The following is a 22,331-nucleotide window of genomic DNA, read 5'->3' on the forward strand; positions in this document are numbered from 1 at the left end:
GGCCCCGCCGCAGCAAGGTTAAGCAAAGACAAGAGGCACGGCTCAGTTCAGCTGCTCTGTTTTGGTTTAATCCAGTACAAAAGGGCCGGGCGGGGGCTGGAGGGGCAGAGAGGACCCCTACTTACACACAAATAAATACGGGGCGGGAGGTGCAGGCAGGGCCCCCCACTGCCCACCGTGCCCCCACCCGCCGGGGGCTCAGGTGTACTCGCAGAGGTGGCCGCAGCCGGCGGGGCAGTGGGAACTGCTCTCCAGCCACTTCATGATGTGCTGGAGGTGCCCGCCGTGGCTGCAGCCCTGGCACCAGACGAAGAGCCCCTTCACGACGTGGTGACAGACGGCACACATGCTGGCACACTGCCGGCACCTGCATCGGGGAGAAGGGCGTGAGCGACAGACAACCCCCCCCACACCGCAATGGCGGGGAGCAGGGGGGCACCGACCCCATCCCGCTGCCCCTCCGGGGCTCCCCTCGGGGAGCGGAGCGCGGCCCCCGTCCTCCCTGCCCTCACCGGTCGCAGATCCAGCCCCGGTTGCTCATGGGCCGCTTGCAGTTGCTGCAGTTGACGTGCAGGGTGGTGGAGGCCTGGTTGAGGCAGTTGATGGCACGGCACGTGCTCAGCTTGATCACCTCGTTGGAGATGTTCCAGAGCTGGAAGCGCTGCAGCAGGTCAATGTAGGACGTGTACCAGTGCTCCTGGGGACGGCCACAGACAGCTGAACCCCGACAGCCCCCCCAAAATTCCCCCCTGGGACCCCAGCCCCACGCTCTAAAGCCAAGATCCCTGCAGCAGGGGAAGCGCTCTGCTGGGCCCCGAGCCCAGGCGGGATCCCACTGCGCTGGGACACACCACCTCCAGGGCCCGCCGAGGCATCCTCCTGCATCTCGTGGGAGGGTTCAGTTCCTACAGAGCCAGGAAGGGGCTTCCCAGGGTCTCACCTGGGTCTGCTCATCGATCTCCTTGCGGATGCGGTCTCCCAGCACGATGAGGACGGACACGGCCATCTGCACGTCTCCCTGCTCGGCGTAGAAGAGGAGCGTGTCCCGCACGATGGGATTGAAGAAGTCGGAGGGCAGGCGGTTCTCGTAGAGTGAGTGGGAGATGGAGATGAGGGAGAAGGACTCCACGGGTGTCAGCGACACCGTCTCAGCCTCGTTGCCGCTGACGTGAGGGGAGTCAGCCTTGTCTTGCAGGTGGTCCAAGGCCGATGGGTTGTCCACGATTTCGTGGCGCAGGGGGAAGGCTTCTTGGGGAAGGCTGTATTCCTGTTCTTCAGCTGCGAGGAGAGATATCCGATCAGGAACGAGTAGGGAAGGCCAGGAGAAAATCCAGACGCGTGTCTGGGAGAGGCAACACCTCCCAGCATCAGCCACGCGCTCACCGTGCGGGTTCTCGTGGTCCATCATGTACAGGTCGTCCTCATCCGCTTCCACGTCTCCCAGCAGATAGTCTGCAGGGACGTCGCTGCCCTCTGTCTCCTCGTTGTCTGCGTGCCAAGGGAGAGAGAAATCAGCTCACCCCTCTCGGACACACGGTTGGATCCACATCGCCCACGTCCTGCCCCAGCGTGCCATGCTGTGCCCGAGCCAGACGGCTCCGCTCCCCACCACAGTCACGTCCCTGGCACCCGCAGCCACCGCTGTGGGGGTCACAGGGGTGAACTGTCCTTCTGCAGCACCCCGGGGCTCTGCGTGCTTCACCTGGGGGCTGCAGCACGCCCAGTTGTCCCAGTTTACAGGATAAATTTACCAGTTTATCCCGTATCAGGGCCATCGACAGCCAGCCGAGGAGGGAAGAGCCACAGGACCGCCCCAGGAACATTACCCTCGTTGTTGATCAGGGTGGAGGAGGAATCCATGAGGATATTTTCTGTGCGGCTTTCTCCTTTGCTGCGGTCCAGCCTCGACTCACTGCCCAGCCCAGAGGGGATATCCTTCAGGTTAAAGCTGGGAAAGAAGCCAAATTTAATAGTGACAGCAGCTTGCAGCTTCTGTTGTAGCCAGCAAACGGCCTGGACACAGGTCTCCGGTTGCGATTTGAACAGCGGAACACAAGACATGGCGATTTCCCCAAGAGCACAGCAGTTGGCTGTCCCCACACTGTACCTTAAAAATAAAGATACCTTGCAATTCTTAACACTGGCCTTTCTCTAAGCCTGGCATCTCCATGCCTGCACCACAAAGGTGCCTGCAAGGGTCTCCCGAAAGGATTTCAGAGCTGAGTGCAGGCTCTTGACTCCATCTCTTGGTATCTACCTTCACCTCGGCGGCAGGCAAACACGAGCTGCCTCGCTACAAGGTGCTTTGCTATTTCTTATACATCACTGCTCTCAGGCTTCGCCGAGACGGAAAAGAGAACGCTGAGCTCTTCAACTTGCTGCCTGTGGTTTAAGTCAGTGACAGACAGTGACCTGCCTGGGTGCAGAGCCCGGATAAGGAGAGTGGTTTGTTTGATGTTATTCGAGTCTTTGCCACTCACCCCGGGAACCTGGCCCTGCGAAGTCTGCCAGCTAATTTGGAGTCCTCAGCCCTCACTTTCGTAAGTCATTGAGAAGAGGAAAAACAAGTTTTCCTGCTTCATCAGCCCACAACGGGGCTCTCCACTCTAGCGAGCAGCTGACAGGGCTGGGCTGTCCTCTCCCTTCGAAAGGCAGAAGACCATCTTTCCACAGCAGCTCCAGCGGTGAGACAGAGCTTCTCCATCCCCAGCCCTTGGCCACAGTCACCAATTAAATAACTGCAAAGATGGCACCAGCCGCACCACAGCTTCAAACTTTGTTTCAAGGAGAGAAGGGAGCAGGGTACAAGGCTCAAGGCCAGGCTGGCCGCTCGCTTCTCACACCCACACGGAAAATGGCTGCATTCGGACGATGCCAACCCGCAAACCAGCATGGCCTGAGGCTGGGGGAGAGCCGTCCCTGCTCCCGTCCCACGACTGCAGCCCAGCTGAGGAGCCGGCTCCCCCCTCCCACCCACTTACGGATCACGTCGATCACTGCGGCTCCGGCATCCCTTACCTGTTCATCAGCGGGAGGGCAGCGCTGCCTTTCCCCATGCTGTGGTTGAGGTTGGCAGACGACACGGTGCCGAGGCTGGAATAGATAATTCGCAGCATTGTCCACGTTTGAGCCACCTGTGTGAGAGATGGCCGCAGTCAGCCCTCGCCAGGCTAAACCCCAGGCCGCACACAGCCACGCGCCTGACCGCAAACCCCCATCCTCAGCCGATCTAGAGAGCTAGGCAGACTCTCAAGGGGGGTCAAGTTTCCGAGCAATGATCTGTGCTTCTTGTAGGCAACAGGGACAGGGGTTTGGTACCAGGCAGAGCTACAACTTCTGGGGACAGCCAGAGGCCACAGCCGGACAGAGAGCTGGCACCCAGCTCGGGTAGCGGGCCCCATCCTGGCCCTTCCAACCTGGAGGACCTTCCAGCCTTGGCACCAGCCTAGGCCTCACCTGGTTGCGGTCCAAGCCCTTGGCCACCTTGGCGTTGTGGTCGCAGAGCTCGGCCAGGGGCCTGCCGGCCAGCGCGTACTGCTTGGCGGTGTGCACGAACCAGTCCATGCTGCCGCTCTCCACATCCGTCTCGAAGACGCTGAGGGCGCTGGAGGAGGAGATGTACTCAAACTGCTCCGTGGGGTCCAGCTTGCGCTTGAAGAAGATGGGGTGACGCCGGTCCCCGATGTAGGGCTTGCGGTTGGAGTCGGAGGAGATGAGGCTCTCCTTGGCGGCGAAGGCCAGGTCTCCATAGAGGCTGTAGCACAGCCCCTCGGGGTTGGCCCGGTCGATGGGCTGGCTGGCATCCTTGAAGATGTGCTGGTAGAGCGTGCTGTCCTTGGAACCCGACAGGAGAAAATAGGGGTCGTGGAGGTGACGCCACACGATGCCCGTGGTGACATCCTTGTGCTCCTCGAACATGGCGGAGGGGATGAAGGGACGCCGCACGTCCCAGACATAGATGTTGTGGTCCACCATCATGGAGCAGGTGGCGATGTGGTGCCTGCACTCTGGGCGCCACTTCACCCGGGCCACGGAGGCGATGGTCTGCACGCAGTAAATCTCCTTTGCTCGTGTGGTGTTCATGTCCCACACCTTCACCATCTTATCCCGGCCGCCTGTTGCCAGCCAGCCCCTGGGAGAAGGATGGAGAAAGACGGTGGAGGCACCACCCTAGGCCAGGATCCATGTCCACTCACCCCTCCTTTCCTGCCCCGGCACAGAAGCCCTCACAACACAGATGTGACCACGTCCATGCCAAGGGGAGGCAGCCGGGCTGCAATCGCATCCTCCCACTCGCTACGCTGATGCCTCTGTTTTCCAGTAACCAGGTCAGGCAACACCACTCCTTCCCGCTCCCGCTTCAGGCCCTGCGTCTGTAGGGCCACACTCATCTGAAGGGTTCCCAGCTGGACCAGTTCTCTCCACCTCTGGTTTCCACTTGCCAGGGATGTAGAGAGGGAAAACGGCCAATTTGAACAGTATTTCAGTGCCTCTCTCAGCTTGTGAGGAGTCGCAGTGCTGCCTGGCGGGGCGCGAGGAGGGACCTGCACACCCCAACCGCCGCCGGGGACAGGCAGGAGACAAACATGATGAAACACAAGCAAGCTGTGTCCCAGGGCAGTCATGCAGCATCCGCTCCCGAGCTCAGCACCGGAGCGAGAGGCTGCCCTGGCACGAGGGGCAAGACAGCAGCTTGCTCTACCCAACCATTAGCAACCCAGTGCCTCAGGGTCCCCCGACTTGTCAACAAACAAAACCAAAACACCCTAACACCCCCCCCCCAACCCTCAAATTAATAAATTGCTCCCATCTTCCAGCAACGGCCCAGCCCCTGAAACAAGGGGCCAGAGTAACAGAGACCCCTCTTTCTCCCCCCTGAAAGGTCCCAACACCATTTTTAGGGCCTCCCTCGTCTCTGCCAAGGCCGGGCAGCTGGCAGGGTCCGGCCCCGCACACACCTGTCCTCCGGGTGCCAGTCGCAGCAGAACACAGGCCCGTTGTGGGCCGTGAACATCCTCTCGTAGCGGTCCGGCCGGCGGATGTCCCACAGCTGCACGTTTCCGTTCTCAAAGGTGGCGGCGAAGGTGAAGTAGTCCCGGATGCTAAACTGGACATCACGCACGCTCTCCGACTGACCTGTGCAGGGACAGAAGTTGAGATCCGGTGGGACAGAGCTGCAGCAAAGCTAACAATCCCCCCAGCCCAGAGAGAAGGGGATGCAGGGAGTGATGCGGCCACCTTCCTCGTCCTGTGCAGACCCAGCCCGCTGCTGAGTGGCACAAAAAAAGCACCGAAACACCTCTCGGCTCCCTCCCTGCCTGCTCCAGACATGGCGTTCCAAGCAAACCCTCCTCCTGGGCACAGGGAAAGGGCAAAGCCCCAGCCTCTGCCTCTCACCAGGGTAAGGGGGCGAGCAACAGCTCATGTTCGTACCAGAGAAGGTGCTGACAGAGTCCTTCTTGCGCAGGTCGAAGCATTTCATGTAGCCATCCTGGGAGCCGCTGAGGAGCATGTAGACCTCGGTGGGGTGGAAGCAGACCTTATTGACAGTGCGCTTGTGCTCGGTGAAGAGCTGGTCCTGCTTGTTGCGGGACGGCTTGCCCAGGTTCCAGGTGACCACCACACCGTTGGTGGCAGCAGTGGCCAGCAGGTTCTCATCCATCTGGTGCCACACCACGTCCGCGCAGCTGAAGTTCAAGGAGGGTTTGCGGCCAACGCGGAGGTTCAGCTTCTCCACAAACTGGTCCTCCTCGATGGAGTAGATCTTGAAGATGTTGCGGCCGGCCACCACCACCTGGGCGGCATCACGGCACACGCTGATGGCATTGGCAGGGGCGTCCAGGTGGCAGAACATGGTCCGTCCCGTGAGGGCGTTGCCCCCCAGGGCAGTGGTGACCCTGGCCATCTTCTCCATGACCGTCCTCGGGGCGCACTCCCCTCTCCAGGAGCAGGCTCGGAGGCTTGCGTCCCCGCAGGCTGCATTCACGCTTGCGTGGCCGCCCTGCTCCACCTCAGCCAGAGCTGGGAAGGGACGGGCTCCGTACCCGCAGCTCCTGGAAGGCCCAGGTGGCTTCGACCGCAGCGTTTTGTGGCCACATCAATGGGTCGCAGAGGTGAGAGGCTACAGCCCAGTTGCTGCCTGCAGGGAGAGAGATACAGCCCCACGCCAGGCTTCTCCTCCTGCTAACAGCTGTAACTCCCTCTTAGGGAGTTCTTGAAAATCTCTTCTGGGTTTCTTGCTCCCTCCTCAGTTCAACCCCCCGCGACGCTCTGCTGATGAGAGCGGCTGTTGGTGACGCTACGGGAGGTCGACTACAGCGACGTGGACTGAGGCGAGCAGCGTCTCCAGTAAGAGGTCGGGTGAGATGAGGCTGCAGTCATCTCCGCAGGGCAGTCCTGGCACCCCAAGCCCCTGCAAACACCACAGGCAGGGGTTCACCCTGCTTCTCTAGTGCAGCGGGGGTGCAAGGCTGCCTAGGGGGTGCAGGGTCTCTGGAGGTACTCACAGGCTGGCTCCCCCTGCCCCAGGCCCTCCTGCTCCTACACCCTTTCCTCGACAGAAGCCCCAGTCCTCCTCACACCCCACATTCCCCCTCCTCAGGGCCCACTCCCACCCCTCAGGGCCTGCTCAGGGCCTCCTCAGGGCCCGCTCCCACCCCTCAGGGTTCCCTCAGGGCCCGTCCCACCACTCAGAGTCCCGCTCAGGGCCTCCTCAGGGCTCGCTCACTCTCGCTCCCGCCGCTCAGGGTCCCCTCAAGGCCTCCTCAGGGCCCACTTCCACCCCTCAGGGCCCGCTCTCGCCCCTCAGGGTCTCCTCAGGGCCCTCCGCCGCGGTCCGGGTACCGTACCCGGTTGCCGGTGCGGTCCCACCGACAGCTCGAGTCCAGCAGGCCCCACCGGCCGCCACCACGGAAAGGGCCAGCGAGACCCGCCCCTCTTCCGCCACGCCACGCCCCCTTCCGCCGCCGAGGCCCGCAAGCCCCGCCCCCTCCCCTCCCCACCCCAGAACGCGGCCCGTCCCCCCAGCAGGCCCCGCCCCTGATTCAGACCCCGCCCCCGACGCGGAGCGGGGCGCGGCAGGCGGGGGGGCTGGAGGGAGCGGGGGGGAAATGGGGCTGAAGGGGGGATATGGGGTGCATTGAGGGTGAGGGTGCAGGGGGGGAATGGGGGTGCCGGGGGGGGTGTGGAGTGCATTGGGGGTGGGGATGCAGGGGGACGTGGGGTGGAGTGGGGATGTAAGATGGGAAAATGGGGGGGTCGGGGGGGATATGGGGTGCACTGGGGTGTAGGGATGCACTGGGGGGATATGGGGGTGCACTGAGGCCCGGGGCTGCCTGGGGGGTTTGGGGGTGCGCTGGGGTTTAGGGATACACGGGTGGGTGGCTATACAGGGAGATACAGGGCTATGCTGGGGGATGGGTGTGCAGCGGGGTGGGGGTGCAGTGGGGGCTATGGGGGTCCCCTGCCGTGGAGGAGTGCGGAGCGGGGTATGGGGACTCCCCCAAGTCTGGGGCCGTGGTTATGCTGGGGCTGCCTGTGCAGCTGTCGGGGTGTTCGGGGCTGATGGCACCCCCCAGCTGCAAGGGTGGGGGGGACCCTCGTGTGCCACTGCCCTGCCTGTCCCTGGCCTCTGGCACCCGTCTCCCATGGGCAGCGGTGGGTTTGGGGGAGCAGGCAGCCCCCCACCCTGGCTGCCGCCGTGCCGGGTGCTCAGTGCCCCGGCAGTGCCACGCTGTCCCACAGCCCAGCTGGCTCCCGGTGCACGCCAAACCCCCTTCCAGGGCCACGAGGTTCCTTGTGCCATTTTGGGGCCAGAAAGGGGCGTTTTGGACAAAGGAGGGCGCAGAGGCGGTGGGTGGTGCAGCAGTTCCTTCCCGGCCGGTACAAAGGCAAAACAAACCGAAAGTGTGTCTGTGTCCGTGTCCACATCCGTGTCCGTATCCGTGCCCGTGTCCGTGCCCATGCCCATGCCCGAGCTCCTCCCAGCACCGTGCAGGCAGCCGGTGTGGCAGCAGGCGATGCCCTGGGGACGGCCACTGAGCCCCCTCCCGCGCCGTGTCCCCATGGGCACCCCAGCCCCATGCCTGTCTCGACCCCAGCTTGGCCCAGCCCAGGGGTCCCCCTGGCCCCCCTTTTCCGCTGGTGTCAGGGTGATGGCTTTCCAGCTGGAAGAGTGGTGGCAGTGGCAGCGTGTCCTGAGGTGCCACCTCCCGCCTTTGTTCTGTGCCCCAGTGTCCCCGCAGCGGCTCGGACCTGGCCCTGGTCCCCCGGGATGTCCCATCCCAGCCAGACGGGTCGTTTCTTGGCGTTGGCATCGCCCCACCGACCCCACATAAACTGGGGTGCGGCAGGGTCCCTGGGGTGAGGGGGGATGCTTGCTGGGAGAGCCCAGCTCCCAGGACAGGATCCAACCGGGGAAAGGATGTATGGAGGGGCCAAGTGGGGGGTGTCACTTGTCACCGTCCCCCCCAGGTACCCTGGAGCCTGCCATACCACGAGACTGAAGCAAGCGAGCATGCGAGGGTGGCGGGTGGGCAGGCGGGAGGAGAGAAACATCCTATTCACCAGGAGAAAGCGCCGGGCACCCCAACGGCAGGGCCGGGGTTCCGGGGGGGACACGCAGCACAGGGGGGGCAGCTTGGTGACCTGCTCTGGGGGTGCAAGGGGGACCATCCAGCCTCTGCCACCACCCATGGGTGCCAAAAATAAGCATCCTCCTCTCGCCCATCCCTGGGAGCATCCTTTGGTCCCCAGGAGCATCCTTGGCAGGGGGACCGTGTGCCCGCTTGGCACCGGAGTGGGGAGCAGGGTGCAGCCAGGGGAGGGTTACGCTGCCGTCGCCTTCCCACTTTGGGTTTCCATGACGTCCGTTTGTCTGTCCAGAAGGGACTGGCAAGACACCAGGAGGAGGACGGGTGATGGCGGCGGTATGGGGGGAATTTACAGGGTACCCAGGGAGGCTCCGGCGAGGGGCGACGCCATCCCCCATCACCCCCCAAAGCCCGTTGTCCCTCTGGGGCATCGATGTGGGGGGTGTCCGGAGTCAGCTTAATCGAAGGTGTCTTTTGCATCCTCCCAGCAGACGGAAAGAAATGGGGTGGGCGCTGTTGGCCGGGGCGGCAGTGGAGTGGGCGTGGGAGCAGGGCGGCCGGATTGGGCGCTACTCGATCACCATGCAGCACGGGAGGTGCTGGGAGAAGTACTTGAAGAGCTCCGGGGTGGCCCCGGGGCAGTTGGTGAGCTCCAGCTCCTCCAGCTCCTGCAGCTGCACCAGCCCTGACAGCCCCGTGGTGGTCAGCAAGGGGCAGCCTGCAAGGAGACAGGGTGCACTGTCACCCCAAAACACCATCACCCCGAAACCCAGCACCCAAACAACCAGCACTCCAAAACACCCAAACCCTAAAACACCCGCATCCCAAAAACCAACACCCCAAACCACCAGCATCCCCAAAAAAAAGCACCCCAAAAATCAGCACCCAAAGAAACCCCAGCACGCCAAGAGCCAAGCCACGGACCCATCCCCGGGAGCAGCGCCGGGTGCGGGTGCCTGGGCGGCTCAGGAGGATGCAGGAGCCGCGCCATGCTGGGGAGGGGGGATGCTGGATGTCCCCGGGGCTGTCCCCCAGGCTGTCCCTGTCCCCATCCCAGGGGAGTGGGGCGGGGCTCACCGGCCAGTGAGAGGAGGCGCAGGCTGCCCATGCTCAGGAGATGCTTCAGGCCAAAATCCTGCACCTGGAAAAGAAATTGGAGTGGGAGCAGGAGGAGGACAAGGAGGGGCTCCACGGGGGGTGGCTGCTGCGGTACCGGGGACTCAGCATTGCTGGGGCGGGGTGCCTGGGCAGGGTGCTGGGAGCTGGGTGCAGGGGCTGGGTGCAGGGGCAGGGTACTGGACGGGGAGCAGTGGCAGGGTGCGGGGACAGGCTGCCTGGACATGGTGCAGGATTCTGGGGCAGGGTGCTGGGTGCAGGGGCAGGATGCTGGGGTCTGGTGCTAGGGCGAAGTCCTGCTGAGCTCACAGGAGCACCCCATCCCTTCCATGCTTCCCAGCACCAAGTCGCAGGGGCTCTGGCTGGCCCAGGATGCCCACGCTGAGCTCATGGCCCGTCCCCAGGGAGGTGCCAGCCACTCTGCGCTCCCCGCCGTGCCAGCCGGAGTGGGCATAGCTCTGTTCCCCTACCTACCTGGCAGCACCAGCGCAGGTATAGGCTCCGCAGGGACGACATGGTGGACAGGTAGCTGAGGCCGGTGTCAGTGATCCGCACGCACCTGCCGGGGACATGGGGTGTCAGGGACGGCCGGGAGCGGGGCCCCCACGCTGCACCCACCACCCCCAGCATGGCTCTTCATGGCTTGGCATGGCTCAACATGATGAGGCACAGCTTGACATGGCTCAACATGGCATGGCATGTCTTGACATGGCATGGCATGGCATGGCTCATCATGGCATGGCATGCCTTGGCACAGCTCGGAATGGCTCAGCATGGCTTGTCATGGTGCAGCATGGCTCAGCATGGCTCGGCACAGCCCTGTACCTGTCGAGCACCAGCTCCTCCAGCTTGTGCAGGTCGCAGGCAATGTACTCCAGGGCCATGTCGGTGATGCGAGGGCACCAGGAGAGGTCGAGGCTGCGCAGCTTCCGCAGGTTCTCAGCCACCAGCTCCACGCCATCATCTGTCACCTTGGAGCAGCCCGAGAGGCTGAGGACACTCAGGTTGGGCAGGCTGTGGACCATGTTGACCACGCCGTGGTTGGTGATCTCCCAGCAGGAGTTGAGGCGGAGGGTGTGGGTGGTGTAGCCTTGCTTGGCGGTGAAGTAGGCAAGCGCCGTGTCCGTCACGTGGTAGGCTTGCAGGTTGAGCTCAGTGAGGTTGGGCAGGAGCTGTGAGATGGCGGCGATGGCATCGTCGGCCACGTTGATGCAGTCGCTGACGCTCAGTGCCGTGATGCGGGCGTTGAGGCTGGACCACAGCCCGGCCTCCGTGAAGTCATTGCAACCCGACAGCTCCAGCCGCACCACCCCCTGCATCTGCTCCAGCATCACCTGCCAAGGGGCAGGGGGTCAGGGCATGGTGGGCCCTGCTGCTCACTCAGTGCAGCCCAGCACCCTCACCCCAGCTCCCTCTGAGCTGTTGGTGGGGGCAGGATTACCGCCCACTCCTAGCCTGGACACTGCTTGGGTAGGATGTGGCCATGGCTGGCCACTGGTGCTATGTTTGGCCGTGGTGCAGGACAGGGGACCTCAGTGGGGACCTTGCCGAGCCCAATGCAGGACCACGAGTTGCCAAATTTCCATCTTAGGCACTGGCGAGCAGCCACCCAAGCGGGGTTGTCCCCATCCCCTGAGTCCTGCTCACCTCCCACTGGCACATCCACCACCCAGGAGCATGGCCACCTCAAATGGCTTTGCCTTCCCAGCAAGGATGGGTGAGGACAGCATCCACAGGTGGCGTCTGCAGGCAACAGTGATGAACCCCCGCTCCCAACAGCATCCTCATCCCCCACCCAGGAAGGCAGGGCAGGCTTCAGCCCTTCCCGCTGCCCAGACCACAGGCAGGGGCTCCCGATGCTACCTGCACCCATGGGATGGACATGCTGCCTGCCAACTCCTTGCTTGTGGCTGGTGAAAGCTCTGCCACTCGTGTGTCCCTAGGGCCATCAGGAAAACCCATCATTGCCACATCTCAGCCACCCTGGCCACCTTGCCGGGGTCACCTACCTCCAACCCTGCGTCCGTGATGGTCGACCTCTTAAGGCTCATGGACTTGACCCCCTTCTTGGAGAGGGGGTAGTTGTCAATGAACTCACAAATGTCCAGGTCAGAGACGCCCACGAGGCAGAAGCCATCGAAGCCACGGACGGCGAAGCCCTGCAGGCTGATGAACTCCTTCTCGCCACCAGGCAGGATGTTGTAGAGCTCTTTGGTGTGCAGGACGGGCGTCAAGCCCACCCAGAACTTGGGCTGATAGAGCACCCGCCGCCACGCCTTGCACACCTGCGCCAGCACGCACTTCTCGCATGCCGAAAAGTACCAGAACAAGCGGTTGAGGATCTTCTCGTCCACTGCCAGCTGCCTTTCCAAGGGCGAGCCAGGCAGCCGCTCCGGTGAGGGCTGCTCCGAGGCTTCGCTCGTGTTCAGTCCCACCAAGGAAGCACTGGGAGGGGAGGAGACGCTGGCCAGAGCGGCCAAGGAGAGCGGGGAGGCCAGGCTGGGGATGGGCAGGTCGCTGCGGTGGGCTAAGGCCGGACTGAGGATGGCAGGCACAGAGGAAGGCTGGCACAGGCGGTTCTTCACAGCGGGGGTGCCTTTGGTGATGCTGGCGGAGCCGAGGCCGTTGGGTTGCGTGGGGATCTTCACCAGTCCATTGCGGGGCAAACATGGGGGCTTGGTGTCACCATTTCTTGGGTTCGACATCTTCCACAGGTCTCTCTGCAATGTACAGATGCGGCTGAGGGGCTGCCAGCCTGCACCAGGACCCCCAGCAGGGAGAGTGGGCAGGGAGGGCAGACAGGGCTGGGCAAGTCGTGGCACCAGTGGGGAGGGAGACCTTAGGGCTCCCTGTGCTGGGAGCAGGGTGGCATGGGGAACCAGGTGGTGCAGAGCTGCTGGGGACAGCCATAGAGGGGACATGCCTAGGGCACAGAGCAGGGTCCTCCAAGGGGCTGTGTGGCGCTGGTGTCCCTTGTGATAGGGGACAGACAGGAATTTGTCTCTGGACATTCACATCCCTCTCTGAGCCCGGATCCAGCCACCAAATGGGAGCAGGAGCAGGAGCAGGAGCAGGATCAGCCTGGTATGGGTTGGAAGGGACCTTTAAAAGTCATCTAGTGCAACCCCCCTGCAGCGAGCAGGGCCATCTTCAACCAGATCAGGTTGCTCAGAGCCCCGTCCAACCTGGCCTTGAATGTTTCCAGGGAGGGGGGATCAACCACCTCTCCGGGCAACCTGTGCCAGTGTTTTACTGCCCTTATCATAAAAAAAGTCTTCCTTATATCCAGTCTAAATCTACCCTCTTTTAGTTTAAAACCATTTCCCCCTTGTCCTGTCACCACATGGCCTGCTAAAAAGCCTGTCCCCATCTTTCTTGTAGGCCCCCTTGAAGTACTGAAAGGCCGCAGTAATGTCTCGCCAGAGTCTTCTCCAGGCTGAACAACCCCAACTCTCTCAGCCTTTCCTCATAGCAGAGGTGTTCCAGCCCTCAGGTCATTTTTGTGGAAGAGAGAGGGGACAGCGGTGGCAGAGCAGAGCTGCTCGCACTCTCTCTGCCAGTCAGGCGCTCAGCGGTGAGCCTGTGCCGGCCAAGAGCCTCACCGAGCCTTACCGAGCCTCGTGGTAGCCGGGCGGCACCCCAGCAAACCAAGCCAATAAATATTTCAGCAGCAGCAAGGCCAGCTTCCCAATGGCCCCGCCGCACCCTGCCATCCATTATTCAACACATTTCCCTCTATAAATACCGAGGTGAATAATTGATGGGAGCTTGCCCCCCCGCTCCTGCCCCAGCCGATGCCTGGCATGGGGCCCTGCCGGTGCGCTGCTTGTCCTGCCTGCACCCTGTTTGCCGGGGCTGTGCCAAACCCTGATGGGTCTGCGGCTGGAAGGTGCTGGGCTTCTGGCAGTCCCCAGGGACAAGGCAAGGAACTGCTGGAGCCCGGGGATGTGGCTTCCAGACCAGGGACCAGGGGTCAGAGATACAGTCCTCAAGCCCCGAGGGATAGCCAGCATGTCCGTCAGGCAGCGGCTGATGGGACCTGAGGACGTTTTCCATCGCCAGCTCCCCTTGGACCCAAGATAAAAGTGAGGGAATTATTTTAGCCGCTTGATTTGGGATGGAGACTGCCAGACCCTGATGGAGGGGAACAGACGGAGGAGCATCCTGGCCGGTGATGCTCACATCCGAGGTCCGTGGGCTCTGAGGATTCTCCTTGCAGCCCGAGGCGGATGGCTGCCAAGTGGGGTGCAGCCTAGATTCCCCGCTGCCCCCAGCTCATCACTTTCACCCTTGCAGCATCCCTGACCTCATCCAGCCCTCCTGGAGCAGCTGAGGAAGGGAGCAGCCACCGAAAAGGTGCTGTGGAAGTGCCCAAGAACGCAGGCAGCTGCCAGCAGCACAGCCAGCCTGCAGGACGAGGCTCGTGGGATCTGGGATCTGCCAAGGTCTCTCCCACAGTGTGAGCAGCAGTGGCACAGAGGTGCCTGCAGACAGCCCGGCCCGGTGGCAGCGGTACTGTGAGAGCCTGGCCTCCGGGGATGAGTCCGGCCCTGTGCAGACAGTCTGGCGCCGCTCCCCACTCAAATGCAGCTCACGCTGCCTGACAGAAGAGCTGGGCCTCTGATGCTTGGACATGTGTTAAATTTGCTTGAAAGCAGGAGAAGCAGAGGGGAAAGAAGGAAGAAACTTAAAACCAGTGGCTCAGCACTTGGCAGCAATTAGGGAAGCAAACAGAACATGCACCAGGGTGTCCAACACAGCCATACAGCACGAATCCAAACAGATAATTACATGGCAGCATGGAAAGGCTGTTGGTCCGGCATGGAGCCCACAGCCAGAGTCGTTCAGCACGTTGGCTGTCCCCAGGGAGCGGGCAGGTGTTGGCAGAGGGGCAGCCCGGGGCCTCAGGAGCCCAAGGGGACAGTCAAGGAAGGAGACAGATGCTGACAAGTTGCTGGGCTGAAATGCAGCCAGCCGGAGGTGTTGGCAATGATTACAACCAGCTCAGGCCTCGGCTGGTCCCTGAGGTCAGGTTTGGGGGGGCTTAGTGGATTCAGCAGCTTTCCCAGTCCTGCCTTGGAAATCTGAGCTGGGTACCCCCTGCCCCGGGCACTGAGGCTGGCTGGCTGGCTGACAGAAAGCCCAAACCATGAATGAGCTGGGAAGTCACTTCAAATAGAAAGACAGCCAGAGAGTCAGGCCTTCTGGGCACAGGCAGGCTCCAGGCAGCGGCAACAGGAGCCTGGGCAGGCAGGCTGGCTGTACATGGCTGCATCTTTCCAGGAAAATGGGCAGGCAAGACTTTGGAGGTTCCTACCACTGCAGAAGGAGCAGGACTGTGCCTCCGGGAGGGGTGGAGCCCAGCCTGGAGAAGGTAGGCTGGGGGCATAGACTGTGGAGTTGAGCTGATCTGATAACCACTCTCTTCTCTGTCTCTGGCACTATGGGGCAGCACTGGGATCTGCCCTCTGCTGCTGCAGGAAAGCCCCTGCCTGCAGCCAAGCAGACCGCCCTAGGCCACTGCACCCCAGGGCTGAGGCCACACCACTCCAGTGTGCAAAGTGCAGTTACCACAGCACTTGTAGATCAGAACTGCTGTGAGCTGGGATGCCCAGTGCCCTGCCCTTCCCCAGACCCTCCCTCCAACTGAGACAGCAGTGGGACAGGGCGATACAAAGCCATCTGCCTTGGAGGTGCCAGTACAGAGCCTCTGTGATGTTCCAGCAGCTCCATGAGCACCTCCATATGCTTTTTTGTCACTCCAAAGCAGCAGGAAGGCAGAGATCTGGCCTTTCCTCCTCTCCCTGTTATCTCGCTTTTTGCAGATTGTGTGACCGGGCCAACCACAAGGCCACCAGAGGGGAGTTCAGTCCTTACTCTGGGATCCCACAGGAAGGGCCCAGCATCGCAACCCCCTGTAGCAACCCCCCGTAGCAACCCCCCTCTGCTCTCGCAGGCCACAGCTCACAGGGGAAGCGTCTGCCAGCAGCGGAGTGCCAGCTCCCAATCCACGGTGGGAGGAAACCTGACAAAAGCAAAGGGCAAAGTCTTTTAGTCTCCCAAATTCACTCCAGGGTGCACATTTCACAGGAAACGTCATTGTCAGAGAAGTCACTCCATTCATGAGGGTTTTGTCATCCACAATGAGCTATGATGCAGTGACGGGGGGCGGATTTGACGCAGGAAGAGAGAAGAAAGAAGGGGGTCTAAGTGCCTGTCACTACAAACATTACACCGATGATGAAGATGCTGAAAAGAATAGGACAAAAACTGCCAGGAAAACCAAGCCATTGGAGAGTGTACCATCTCCATGTGTTAGTGAAGAGGGATAAGGGCCCCAGGAGATGGGCAGGGTGATCAGCCACCCTGTTAATGCTGCTCTGGTGAGGGTGCTCACTGGGAGACCCCAGGCTGTGGCAGATGAGACTGCCATCCCGCTGCGGCTGGGCTCAAGGGTGAGTACTGGACCAGCCAGGCTTGGAGGCTACTGAGGACTCTGGGTCAGCCGGGCTCGGAGGCCGGTGAGACCCTGGACTGGCCAGCGGTGGGAGCCACTGGCGCCCCAGCACTGCTCGCCGAGCAGGCCCCCTCAGCACCACGGACAGCGGCCCCGTTCAGCACCGCGGACAGCGGCCCCGCTCAGCACCGCGGACAGCGGCCCGGCCTCCTCGGGACTGTGTCACCTTACAAGGACACCCCACAAACGCGCTCCTGTGGGACCCCCCTGCCCCAGCGACCCCTGCGAGGATCTGCTGTTGCCCTGCCAGGTCCCTGCAGGGATTCACTATTGCCCTGCCAGGTCCCTGTGAGATCCTCCTGTGGCACCACCAGGTCTCTACATGTTCCCCTCCTGGCCCGCCAGCCTGCTGTGAAGCCCTGTTATTGCCCTGCCAGAATACAAGGCTGCTGTAAAATTATTTCTGTAGAGCCACTGCTTCAGTGACAGAGCTGCTCGGCAGCAAGCAGCCATCACTCATGGCTTCCTACACACACACACACGCATATATAGATGCACACCCAGACACACACGGACACACACACAGACACATACACAGCCACCCCGTCAGAGACCTAGGAGGTGGTGGATGCACCTTAGACGAGCCTTGGCCTTCAGCTGCACATATACATGCACCCATACACACACAAACAGAGATAAGCGCATGCACGCATGCACATACACAGAGGGTTGCATCAGCTGAATTCATTAGCCCATCTATTTTTACTAATGCAGCAAATCAAGTTGCTCTACAGGCGGAGAAAACACACCCGAGACATAGTGCTGTGCCAGAGCACATAGCCAAAGCTTTTGTCCAGCACTCCTGAGGGTAATGGCTCCCCAGGTCTCCTTCACCTCTATGCAACTTCCCCAACCAGCAGCAATGCCAAGCAGGCTCTTGCTTTGGGGTGCCTGAACCTGCCAAGTTAGTCACAAAGACATCCCACCATACAAATTTCCTTCCCTGGCAGTGCCTGGTGGTGTGCGAGCTGCCTCCTGCTCTGATCCCATCAGGTCTGATGACTGCCCATGCCATGAGCAGTCAGAGGGGTACACAACTACTGGCCTCTGAGGCTGGGTCCCCTCGGAGGGCTTGGGTCACCCTGGCAATGCAGAGGAGCTGCTGAAGTCCCTGAAGGAGCCTCTGGCTCCCCCAGGGATGAAGGGGCAATGAGTGTGTTTGGGTAGAAGCTGCCTGTACACGTGCATGAATGTGTGTGTGCACATTGATCAGTGCTCCTGGGCTCGGCACTCACACAAGTCAGCTGGGAGAGAGGCTCAGAGCACAGATTCAAACTCAGTGCTACGTACTCACTTGCTGCACAAGCCAGGAGTTCATGGTGGGGAAAGGCCTCATCACTCCACATGGCCCTAGAGACCTGCCGTTTGTGTGATAGGAGCCAGGAAACTCCTTCCTGAGGTTAACCTGAGAGCTCCCTGGGAGACCGGAGGGCTGAGAGCAGCTCTCCTGCTCCCTTGTTGGCTCCCAACGACATCAAAGACCTCGTTCCACCTTGTAGCGGACAAAAAGGCTCAGGACAGGCTGGGAAAACAACTGGTTTGAATCACATTCCTGTCAACTGCAGCTCTCAGTGCTGGGCTGGCTGGTGAATCTATTGCTGGGTCTCAGGCAGCTCATGGCTGGGCAGCGGAGCCATCGAAATAGGGCCCCCCCCAGCACTGCTCTCCCCCAGGTCTCACAGCCTTTCCAAACAGCAAGAGCTGGGACTGGGCTCTGCAGGGCCATCCCCATGCCCAGGGAGCCAGGGAAATGCTGGCTGAAGAGCCAAGGCCAAGCTCTGCTCAGGTCCCCCCCACTTTCTGCTTAGCTGAGAGAACAGTTCATGTCCAGAGGCACCGGGTGACCCCAGCCTTCAGCACGGGGTAGTTGTAGGGAGGAGACACAGCTCCAGCCCCCCAGGCCTGGTCAGGCAAAACTTCCTCGCAGCAGGCAGTGGGGTCCTCTCTGGCTGCCGCAAGCCCTACTCACAGCAGTGCTTATCTTCTCTGCTAAGACCCAGATCTCCCAAAGACATCACCCACTGATATCCCTCCCTATCCCAGGCAGCCCCATGTCCCCTTGGAGGGGACCCTCAACCCAAGAGGAGCATGGCATGCTCAGAGCAGGGCAGAGCTAGACCACAATGTGCTGCCCTGGGCCCACCTCCACCAGCCTCCTCTGGAGGTGCCGGCTCTCATCACCATGGGACAATACTCATGCTTCAGCCAAGCTTTGCTCTTCTACCCACCAACTGAAGTAAGGGGAAGAGGGAACAGCTCCTCTTGTGTTGGCTCCTGCCCAGACTGACCTCCACTTGCTGCAAGCCCAGCCAGAGCCCAGCCAACATCACACAGCACATTACACCCCTGCTCTTTGCCCCTCTTGGGCCCAGGAAGGGCTGAACAAAAATGCAAGATCCCACAAAAAGAGAGGAGTCAGGAAACCGTGGCCCACAGCTGCCTCTGAGCCCCCTGTCCCCGGGAAGCTGATATGCTCCTCGGGTACTGCTGAGTCTTGAGTCTCTGCTTCAAACCCTTCATCTCTCCAGACATGGAAACAGCCACGCAAGCAGCAATCCCCCTTTGCCCCCAGGCTCAGGGTCCGGTTGGGAGCCAAGGTCGGGACAAGGCAGATGAACGCCTGCCCAGCACAGGAGCCATCGATGCCAGTCGTGTGGGACACCAGGACAGGAAGACGGCGTTCAGCCACAGGACTCCTCGCTGCAGGGAACTGTGGGTGCTAAATGCCGACACAGTCCCCATAAAGCCATTAGATCCATCCTGGAAGCAAAGACACTGGCCTCATCCTGCTCCAGGGCAAACCTCTGGCTGCCTGCTTCCCCCTGTCAGGAGCTGGGTACAGATCACACCTCCGGCAGGGAGAAACCCCAGAGAAAAGGCTTCTGCCTACCTGTGACCTCCCCAAACACTGTCCCCGTCAGCCCCTGTCCCTTTCTGCACACTGCCAGCCCTGGAGCGCCCAGCGAATGTGGCCAGTCCCTGTAGCACGTGGGCAGAGGGTTGGCGGGGGTGGGATGCTGCCGAAGGAGCCCTTCTCGCCCGCGCGCTTGTCCCACTCCCTCCCACACCATCAGCACCCACTCGCTGCCTGAATCTCCTTTCCTCTCTTTGGGCACTGCTCCATGCACGCAGGCACTGGTGGGGCACAATAGGCCATGGCTTTGAAATGGGGAAACTCAGGCACCGGCAGGGTGGCACAGCTTTGCCACAGAGCCGCCAGAGCCTGAGCCAGGCACAGCTTAAATCTGCACAGCATGAAGGCAGGATCCAGCCCTCAAACACAAAGTGCTCCGGCTCCGGCCTCTCTTCTCCTGCTGGAGCATGACCGCTTCCCCATGGGATGGTCAGAACGGAGATGGCCCTGCCAGAGGGGACCTTTTTCCCGCTCCTGCCTTCCCACATGTGCCGGCCCAGCCTGAGCGAGGGTCACTCCACCCCTGGGAGCAGGGTCTGGGGGAGCAGGAGGTTCCCAGTGCCAGGAATGCCCATCTCGCAGCTCCCCACCGCTGTGGAGCCGCTGACACGGGGAGAAGAGCAGGCCCGGCGGATGGCAAAAGGATCGATGTGGGGGAAGCCAGCTCGGGGAAAAATAGATATCTAGCTCATTAAAAATGGATGCTCGAGCGAGTCCTCCCCACTCCAAAGCCACCTCCCTCCCTCTTCCTGGTAGCCAGAGTGAAATCAGCACCCAGCTTTCAGAGGAGGGGAGATGCCAGCACAGCACGGAGCTTGCTCTGCGCCCGCTGTTCCCAAACTGCTGCATGCCAAGCCCCCATGGGTGCTGCAGAGGGGGCCTGAGACCCCCTGTACCTGGAGCAGAGGGTGGTCTTGGAGCAGGATGTCCGGCAGGAGCATCCCTGCTGCAGGGGCTGCCATGCTCTGGCCTTCTCTGCGAGGGCACTGCCAAGTCCCACCAGCACCGGCGCCCAGAGCCACCTCGGCCGGGTGCCTCATGGCACCCCCAGACTCCTACCTGGGCGAGGTCGTTGGGGTCTGTGTCTGACTCCTGCCACAACCCTGTGCCTCAGTTTCCCCCATCATCCAGCCCAACCAGCCCCAGGTCCCCCATGGGGCTCAGCCTGCCTACCCGGCCCCCAGCCCCAGCCAGCCTCTCACACAGACCCCTCCACCTGTCTGCACCCCTTCCCCTGCCAAAACAACCTGCTTCTGGCCCCTTGCCCCAATCCTGAGCTGCTGGGGGGTCCCTGGCCCCACGATGGGCTCTGCAGGACCCCGCTGCAGCGCTCAGCCCCCTCGGCCCCAGCCCAGCCAGTGCCTTCCCCTTCCTCCATCCCCTGCGCTCTGGGATGAGGGGGTGGGTGCCCCTGTCCTGCCCCCCAGCTTGTGTCATCCTGCGTCCGAGAAAAGCCTCACTGAGGTGTTGGGGTGTTAGGGTGTCAGGGTTTTGGGGTGCAGACCTGGAGGTGCCAACACTCCCATGATGCCACCAAGGAGGACAGGGGGCAGTTTGGGGACTGGCAGTAGAAAGGGGGGGAGGGCAAAAAACAACACTACACCCTGATGACCCTGTCCCCACGGCGATGTCCCCCTAAACCCCCATCCCAAAGCATCCCCGCATCCCCCGCTGCCCAGCCTACCCCCCCCCTCCACCGCCGTTACCCACACGGTGATGCCTGTCCATGCTGGGAGCTGGGGGGGACACGTTAACCCCCCCCAGCATCCCCCCGGTCCAGAAATCGGGGACGGGGCAGCATCACTGGGAGGGGGAGGAGGTTCGCACCGACCACCATCCTCGGCTGAGCTACCGGGGGCCCCGGGGCCGGGCCGGCTCCGCCGCCGTTATATAACGCGGCTCCATGATGCGGGATGCGGTGGGGGGGTGCTTGCGGTGCCGGTAAAACCGGCACCGGCTTTGTGTTGTAAAGGATTTTCCCGAGCGGTTCTTACCTCCAGCACCGTCTCCCGAAGATCATGCCATGCCTTGTGCCCGTCCTCTCTCGGTTACAGGGAAAAAGCCAAACCGCCGGGAAGAAAAACGAGGAAAGAAGAAAAACAAACCCAAAAACAACAACCCCAAAAAAATCCCCGCTGGAAAAGGGGCCGGATCCCGCCCGGCCCCCGCCCCAACCCCGCGAAACAACAGGAAAAATAAGCGGGGAGTGGGGTGTGTGGGGGGGAAGGGGCCGGATCCGGATCCGGGGGGGGGGATGGAGAAGGGGGGTCCCTCCTGCCAGCCAGCCCGGGGAGCTGCTCGCACACGCGCGTTCGCACACACGCACACGCGTGTCAGCGGCGGAGGCTGTTAAAGAGACACGGTCGCCGGTAACGGATCGTGGCGGGACGGCGGCGAGGTGAGGGTGCGGGACACAGAGACGGAGGGGGAAATGCGGGGCGCGGGGTGCGGGCAGGGCTGGGCTGGCAGCTGGGTGAATGCAGGCGTGGGGGGGGGGAGAGGGGTGGGTGGGTGGGTGAATGCAGGGGTGGAAGGATGGGGGGATGGAGGGGGGGGGAGGGATGATGGGGAGATGGAGGGGTGGAGGGAGGGAGAGATGGAGCAATGGAGGGATGGAGGGAGGGATGGAGGGAAGAACGGAGAGATGGAGGGATGGATGGAGAGATGGAGGGGTGGAAGGAGGGATGGATGGAAGGATGGAGGAGTGCATGGAGAAGTGGAGGGAGGGAGGGAAGGCTGGATGGACAGACGGGTGCTTGCTCTGGCTCTCTCCCCACCAGGGCGCTGGCAGGCTAGAGATCCCGGTGCAGACCCCTCTTGCCCGGCAGCCGGCTCAAGCCCTGCTGACAGCCCCCAGGTCGCTCCAGCTCCAGCGCCCCTGGGTGCCCAGGGACGGGTTCTGCGCCCAGGTGCTGGGGGAGTTTTACCCACCCAGGCCGCAGCCTACAGCGGGACCTGCAGCCAGGGGTTGCCCCATTGCTGCCCCCCCATTTCCTATCTCCCCCAGCTCAGCACCCACCCAGCACCCCCAGTCTGGGACCCAGCTTCACTGCTGCTCCCCGAACTAGAGGGAACTGGTTAGGTGCCGTGTTCAACCCTGTCCCCTCCGCCTTCCCCTCGCAAGGCCCCATGCCAGCAGCGGGACCAGCTCGGGCAGCTGCCCCCGGCCAGACCCTGGGGAGGCTGATGGATC

The 22,331-nt window shown here is 62.0% G+C and overlaps 2 protein-coding genes across 3 annotated transcripts; both read right to left on the reverse strand.

Annotated features, from left to right (window-relative positions):
- Positions 1-53: 53 nt before the first annotated feature.
- On the reverse strand, positions 54-6,935 carry WDR24 (WD repeat domain 24). Of its 2 annotated transcripts, none has more exons than XM_075436774.1 (10): positions 6,849-6,935; positions 5,434-6,412; positions 4,959-5,136; positions 3,457-4,132; positions 3,019-3,134; positions 1,827-1,948; positions 1,384-1,488; positions 941-1,278; positions 513-697; positions 54-367 (listed from the first exon to the last, which is right to left on the reverse strand). In XM_075436774.1, exons 2-10 carry the CDS (start codon positions 5,912-5,914, stop codon positions 199-201), a joined length of 2,370 nt encoding a protein of 789 aa, XP_075292889.1. In that variant the 5' UTR covers positions 5,915-6,412; positions 6,849-6,935; the 3' UTR covers positions 54-198. The 2 variants fall into 2 exon arrangements, with proteins under 2 accessions (XP_075292889.1, XP_075292890.1); XM_075436775.1 differs by having other exon boundaries at positions 6,728-6,928.
- A 919-nt stretch (positions 6,936-7,854) lies between these two features.
- On the reverse strand, positions 7,855-22,114 carry FBXL16 (F-box and leucine rich repeat protein 16). The gene is made up of 6 exons (XM_075436553.1): positions 21,133-22,114; positions 11,717-12,427; positions 10,533-11,041; positions 10,182-10,266; positions 9,669-9,732; positions 7,855-9,309 (listed from the first exon to the last, which is right to left on the reverse strand). Exons 2-6 carry the CDS (start codon positions 12,410-12,412, stop codon positions 9,161-9,163), a joined length of 1,503 nt encoding a protein of 500 aa, XP_075292668.1. The 5' UTR covers positions 12,413-12,427; positions 21,133-22,114; the 3' UTR covers positions 7,855-9,160.
- Positions 22,115-22,331: the final 217 nt, after the last annotated feature.

This window comes from Opisthocomus hoazin, chromosome 15 (genome assembly GCF_030867145.1).
Source record: "Opisthocomus hoazin isolate bOpiHoa1 chromosome 15, bOpiHoa1.hap1, whole genome shotgun sequence".
NCBI classification, from domain to species: Eukaryota; Metazoa; Chordata; class Aves; order Opisthocomiformes; family Opisthocomidae; genus Opisthocomus; species Opisthocomus hoazin.

What these genes read in the sequence shown, in the direction of transcription:
- FBXL16 (XM_075436553.1), bottom strand. Translation starts at nt 12,412, where the DNA reads ATGTCGAACCCAAGAAATGGTGACACCAAGCCCCCATGTTTGCCCCGC. An exon ending in GAGGAGCTGGTGCTCGACAG is followed by an intron (nt 10,267 to 10,532) that starts GTACAGGGCTGT and finishes TGTCCCCGGCAG; the next exon opens with GTGCGTGCGGATCACTGACA. An exon ending in GCGCCTCCTCTCACTGGCCG is followed by an intron (nt 9,310 to 9,668) that starts GTGAGCCCCGCC and finishes GTCTCCTTGCAG; the next exon opens with GCTGCCCCTTGCTGACCACC.
- WDR24 (XM_075436774.1), bottom strand. Translation starts at nt 5,914, where the DNA reads ATGGAGAAGATGGCCAGGGTCACCACTGCCCTGGGGGGCAACGCCCTC. An exon ending in GCCCTCCCGCTGATGAACAG is followed by an intron (nt 1,949 to 3,018) that starts GTAAGGGATGCC and finishes CTTCTTTCCCAG; the next exon opens with CTTTAACCTGAAGGATATCC. An exon ending in AGATCGATGAGCAGACCCAG is followed by an intron (nt 698 to 940) that starts GTGAGACCCTGG and finishes GGCCGTCCCCAG; the next exon opens with GAGCACTGGTACACGTCCTA.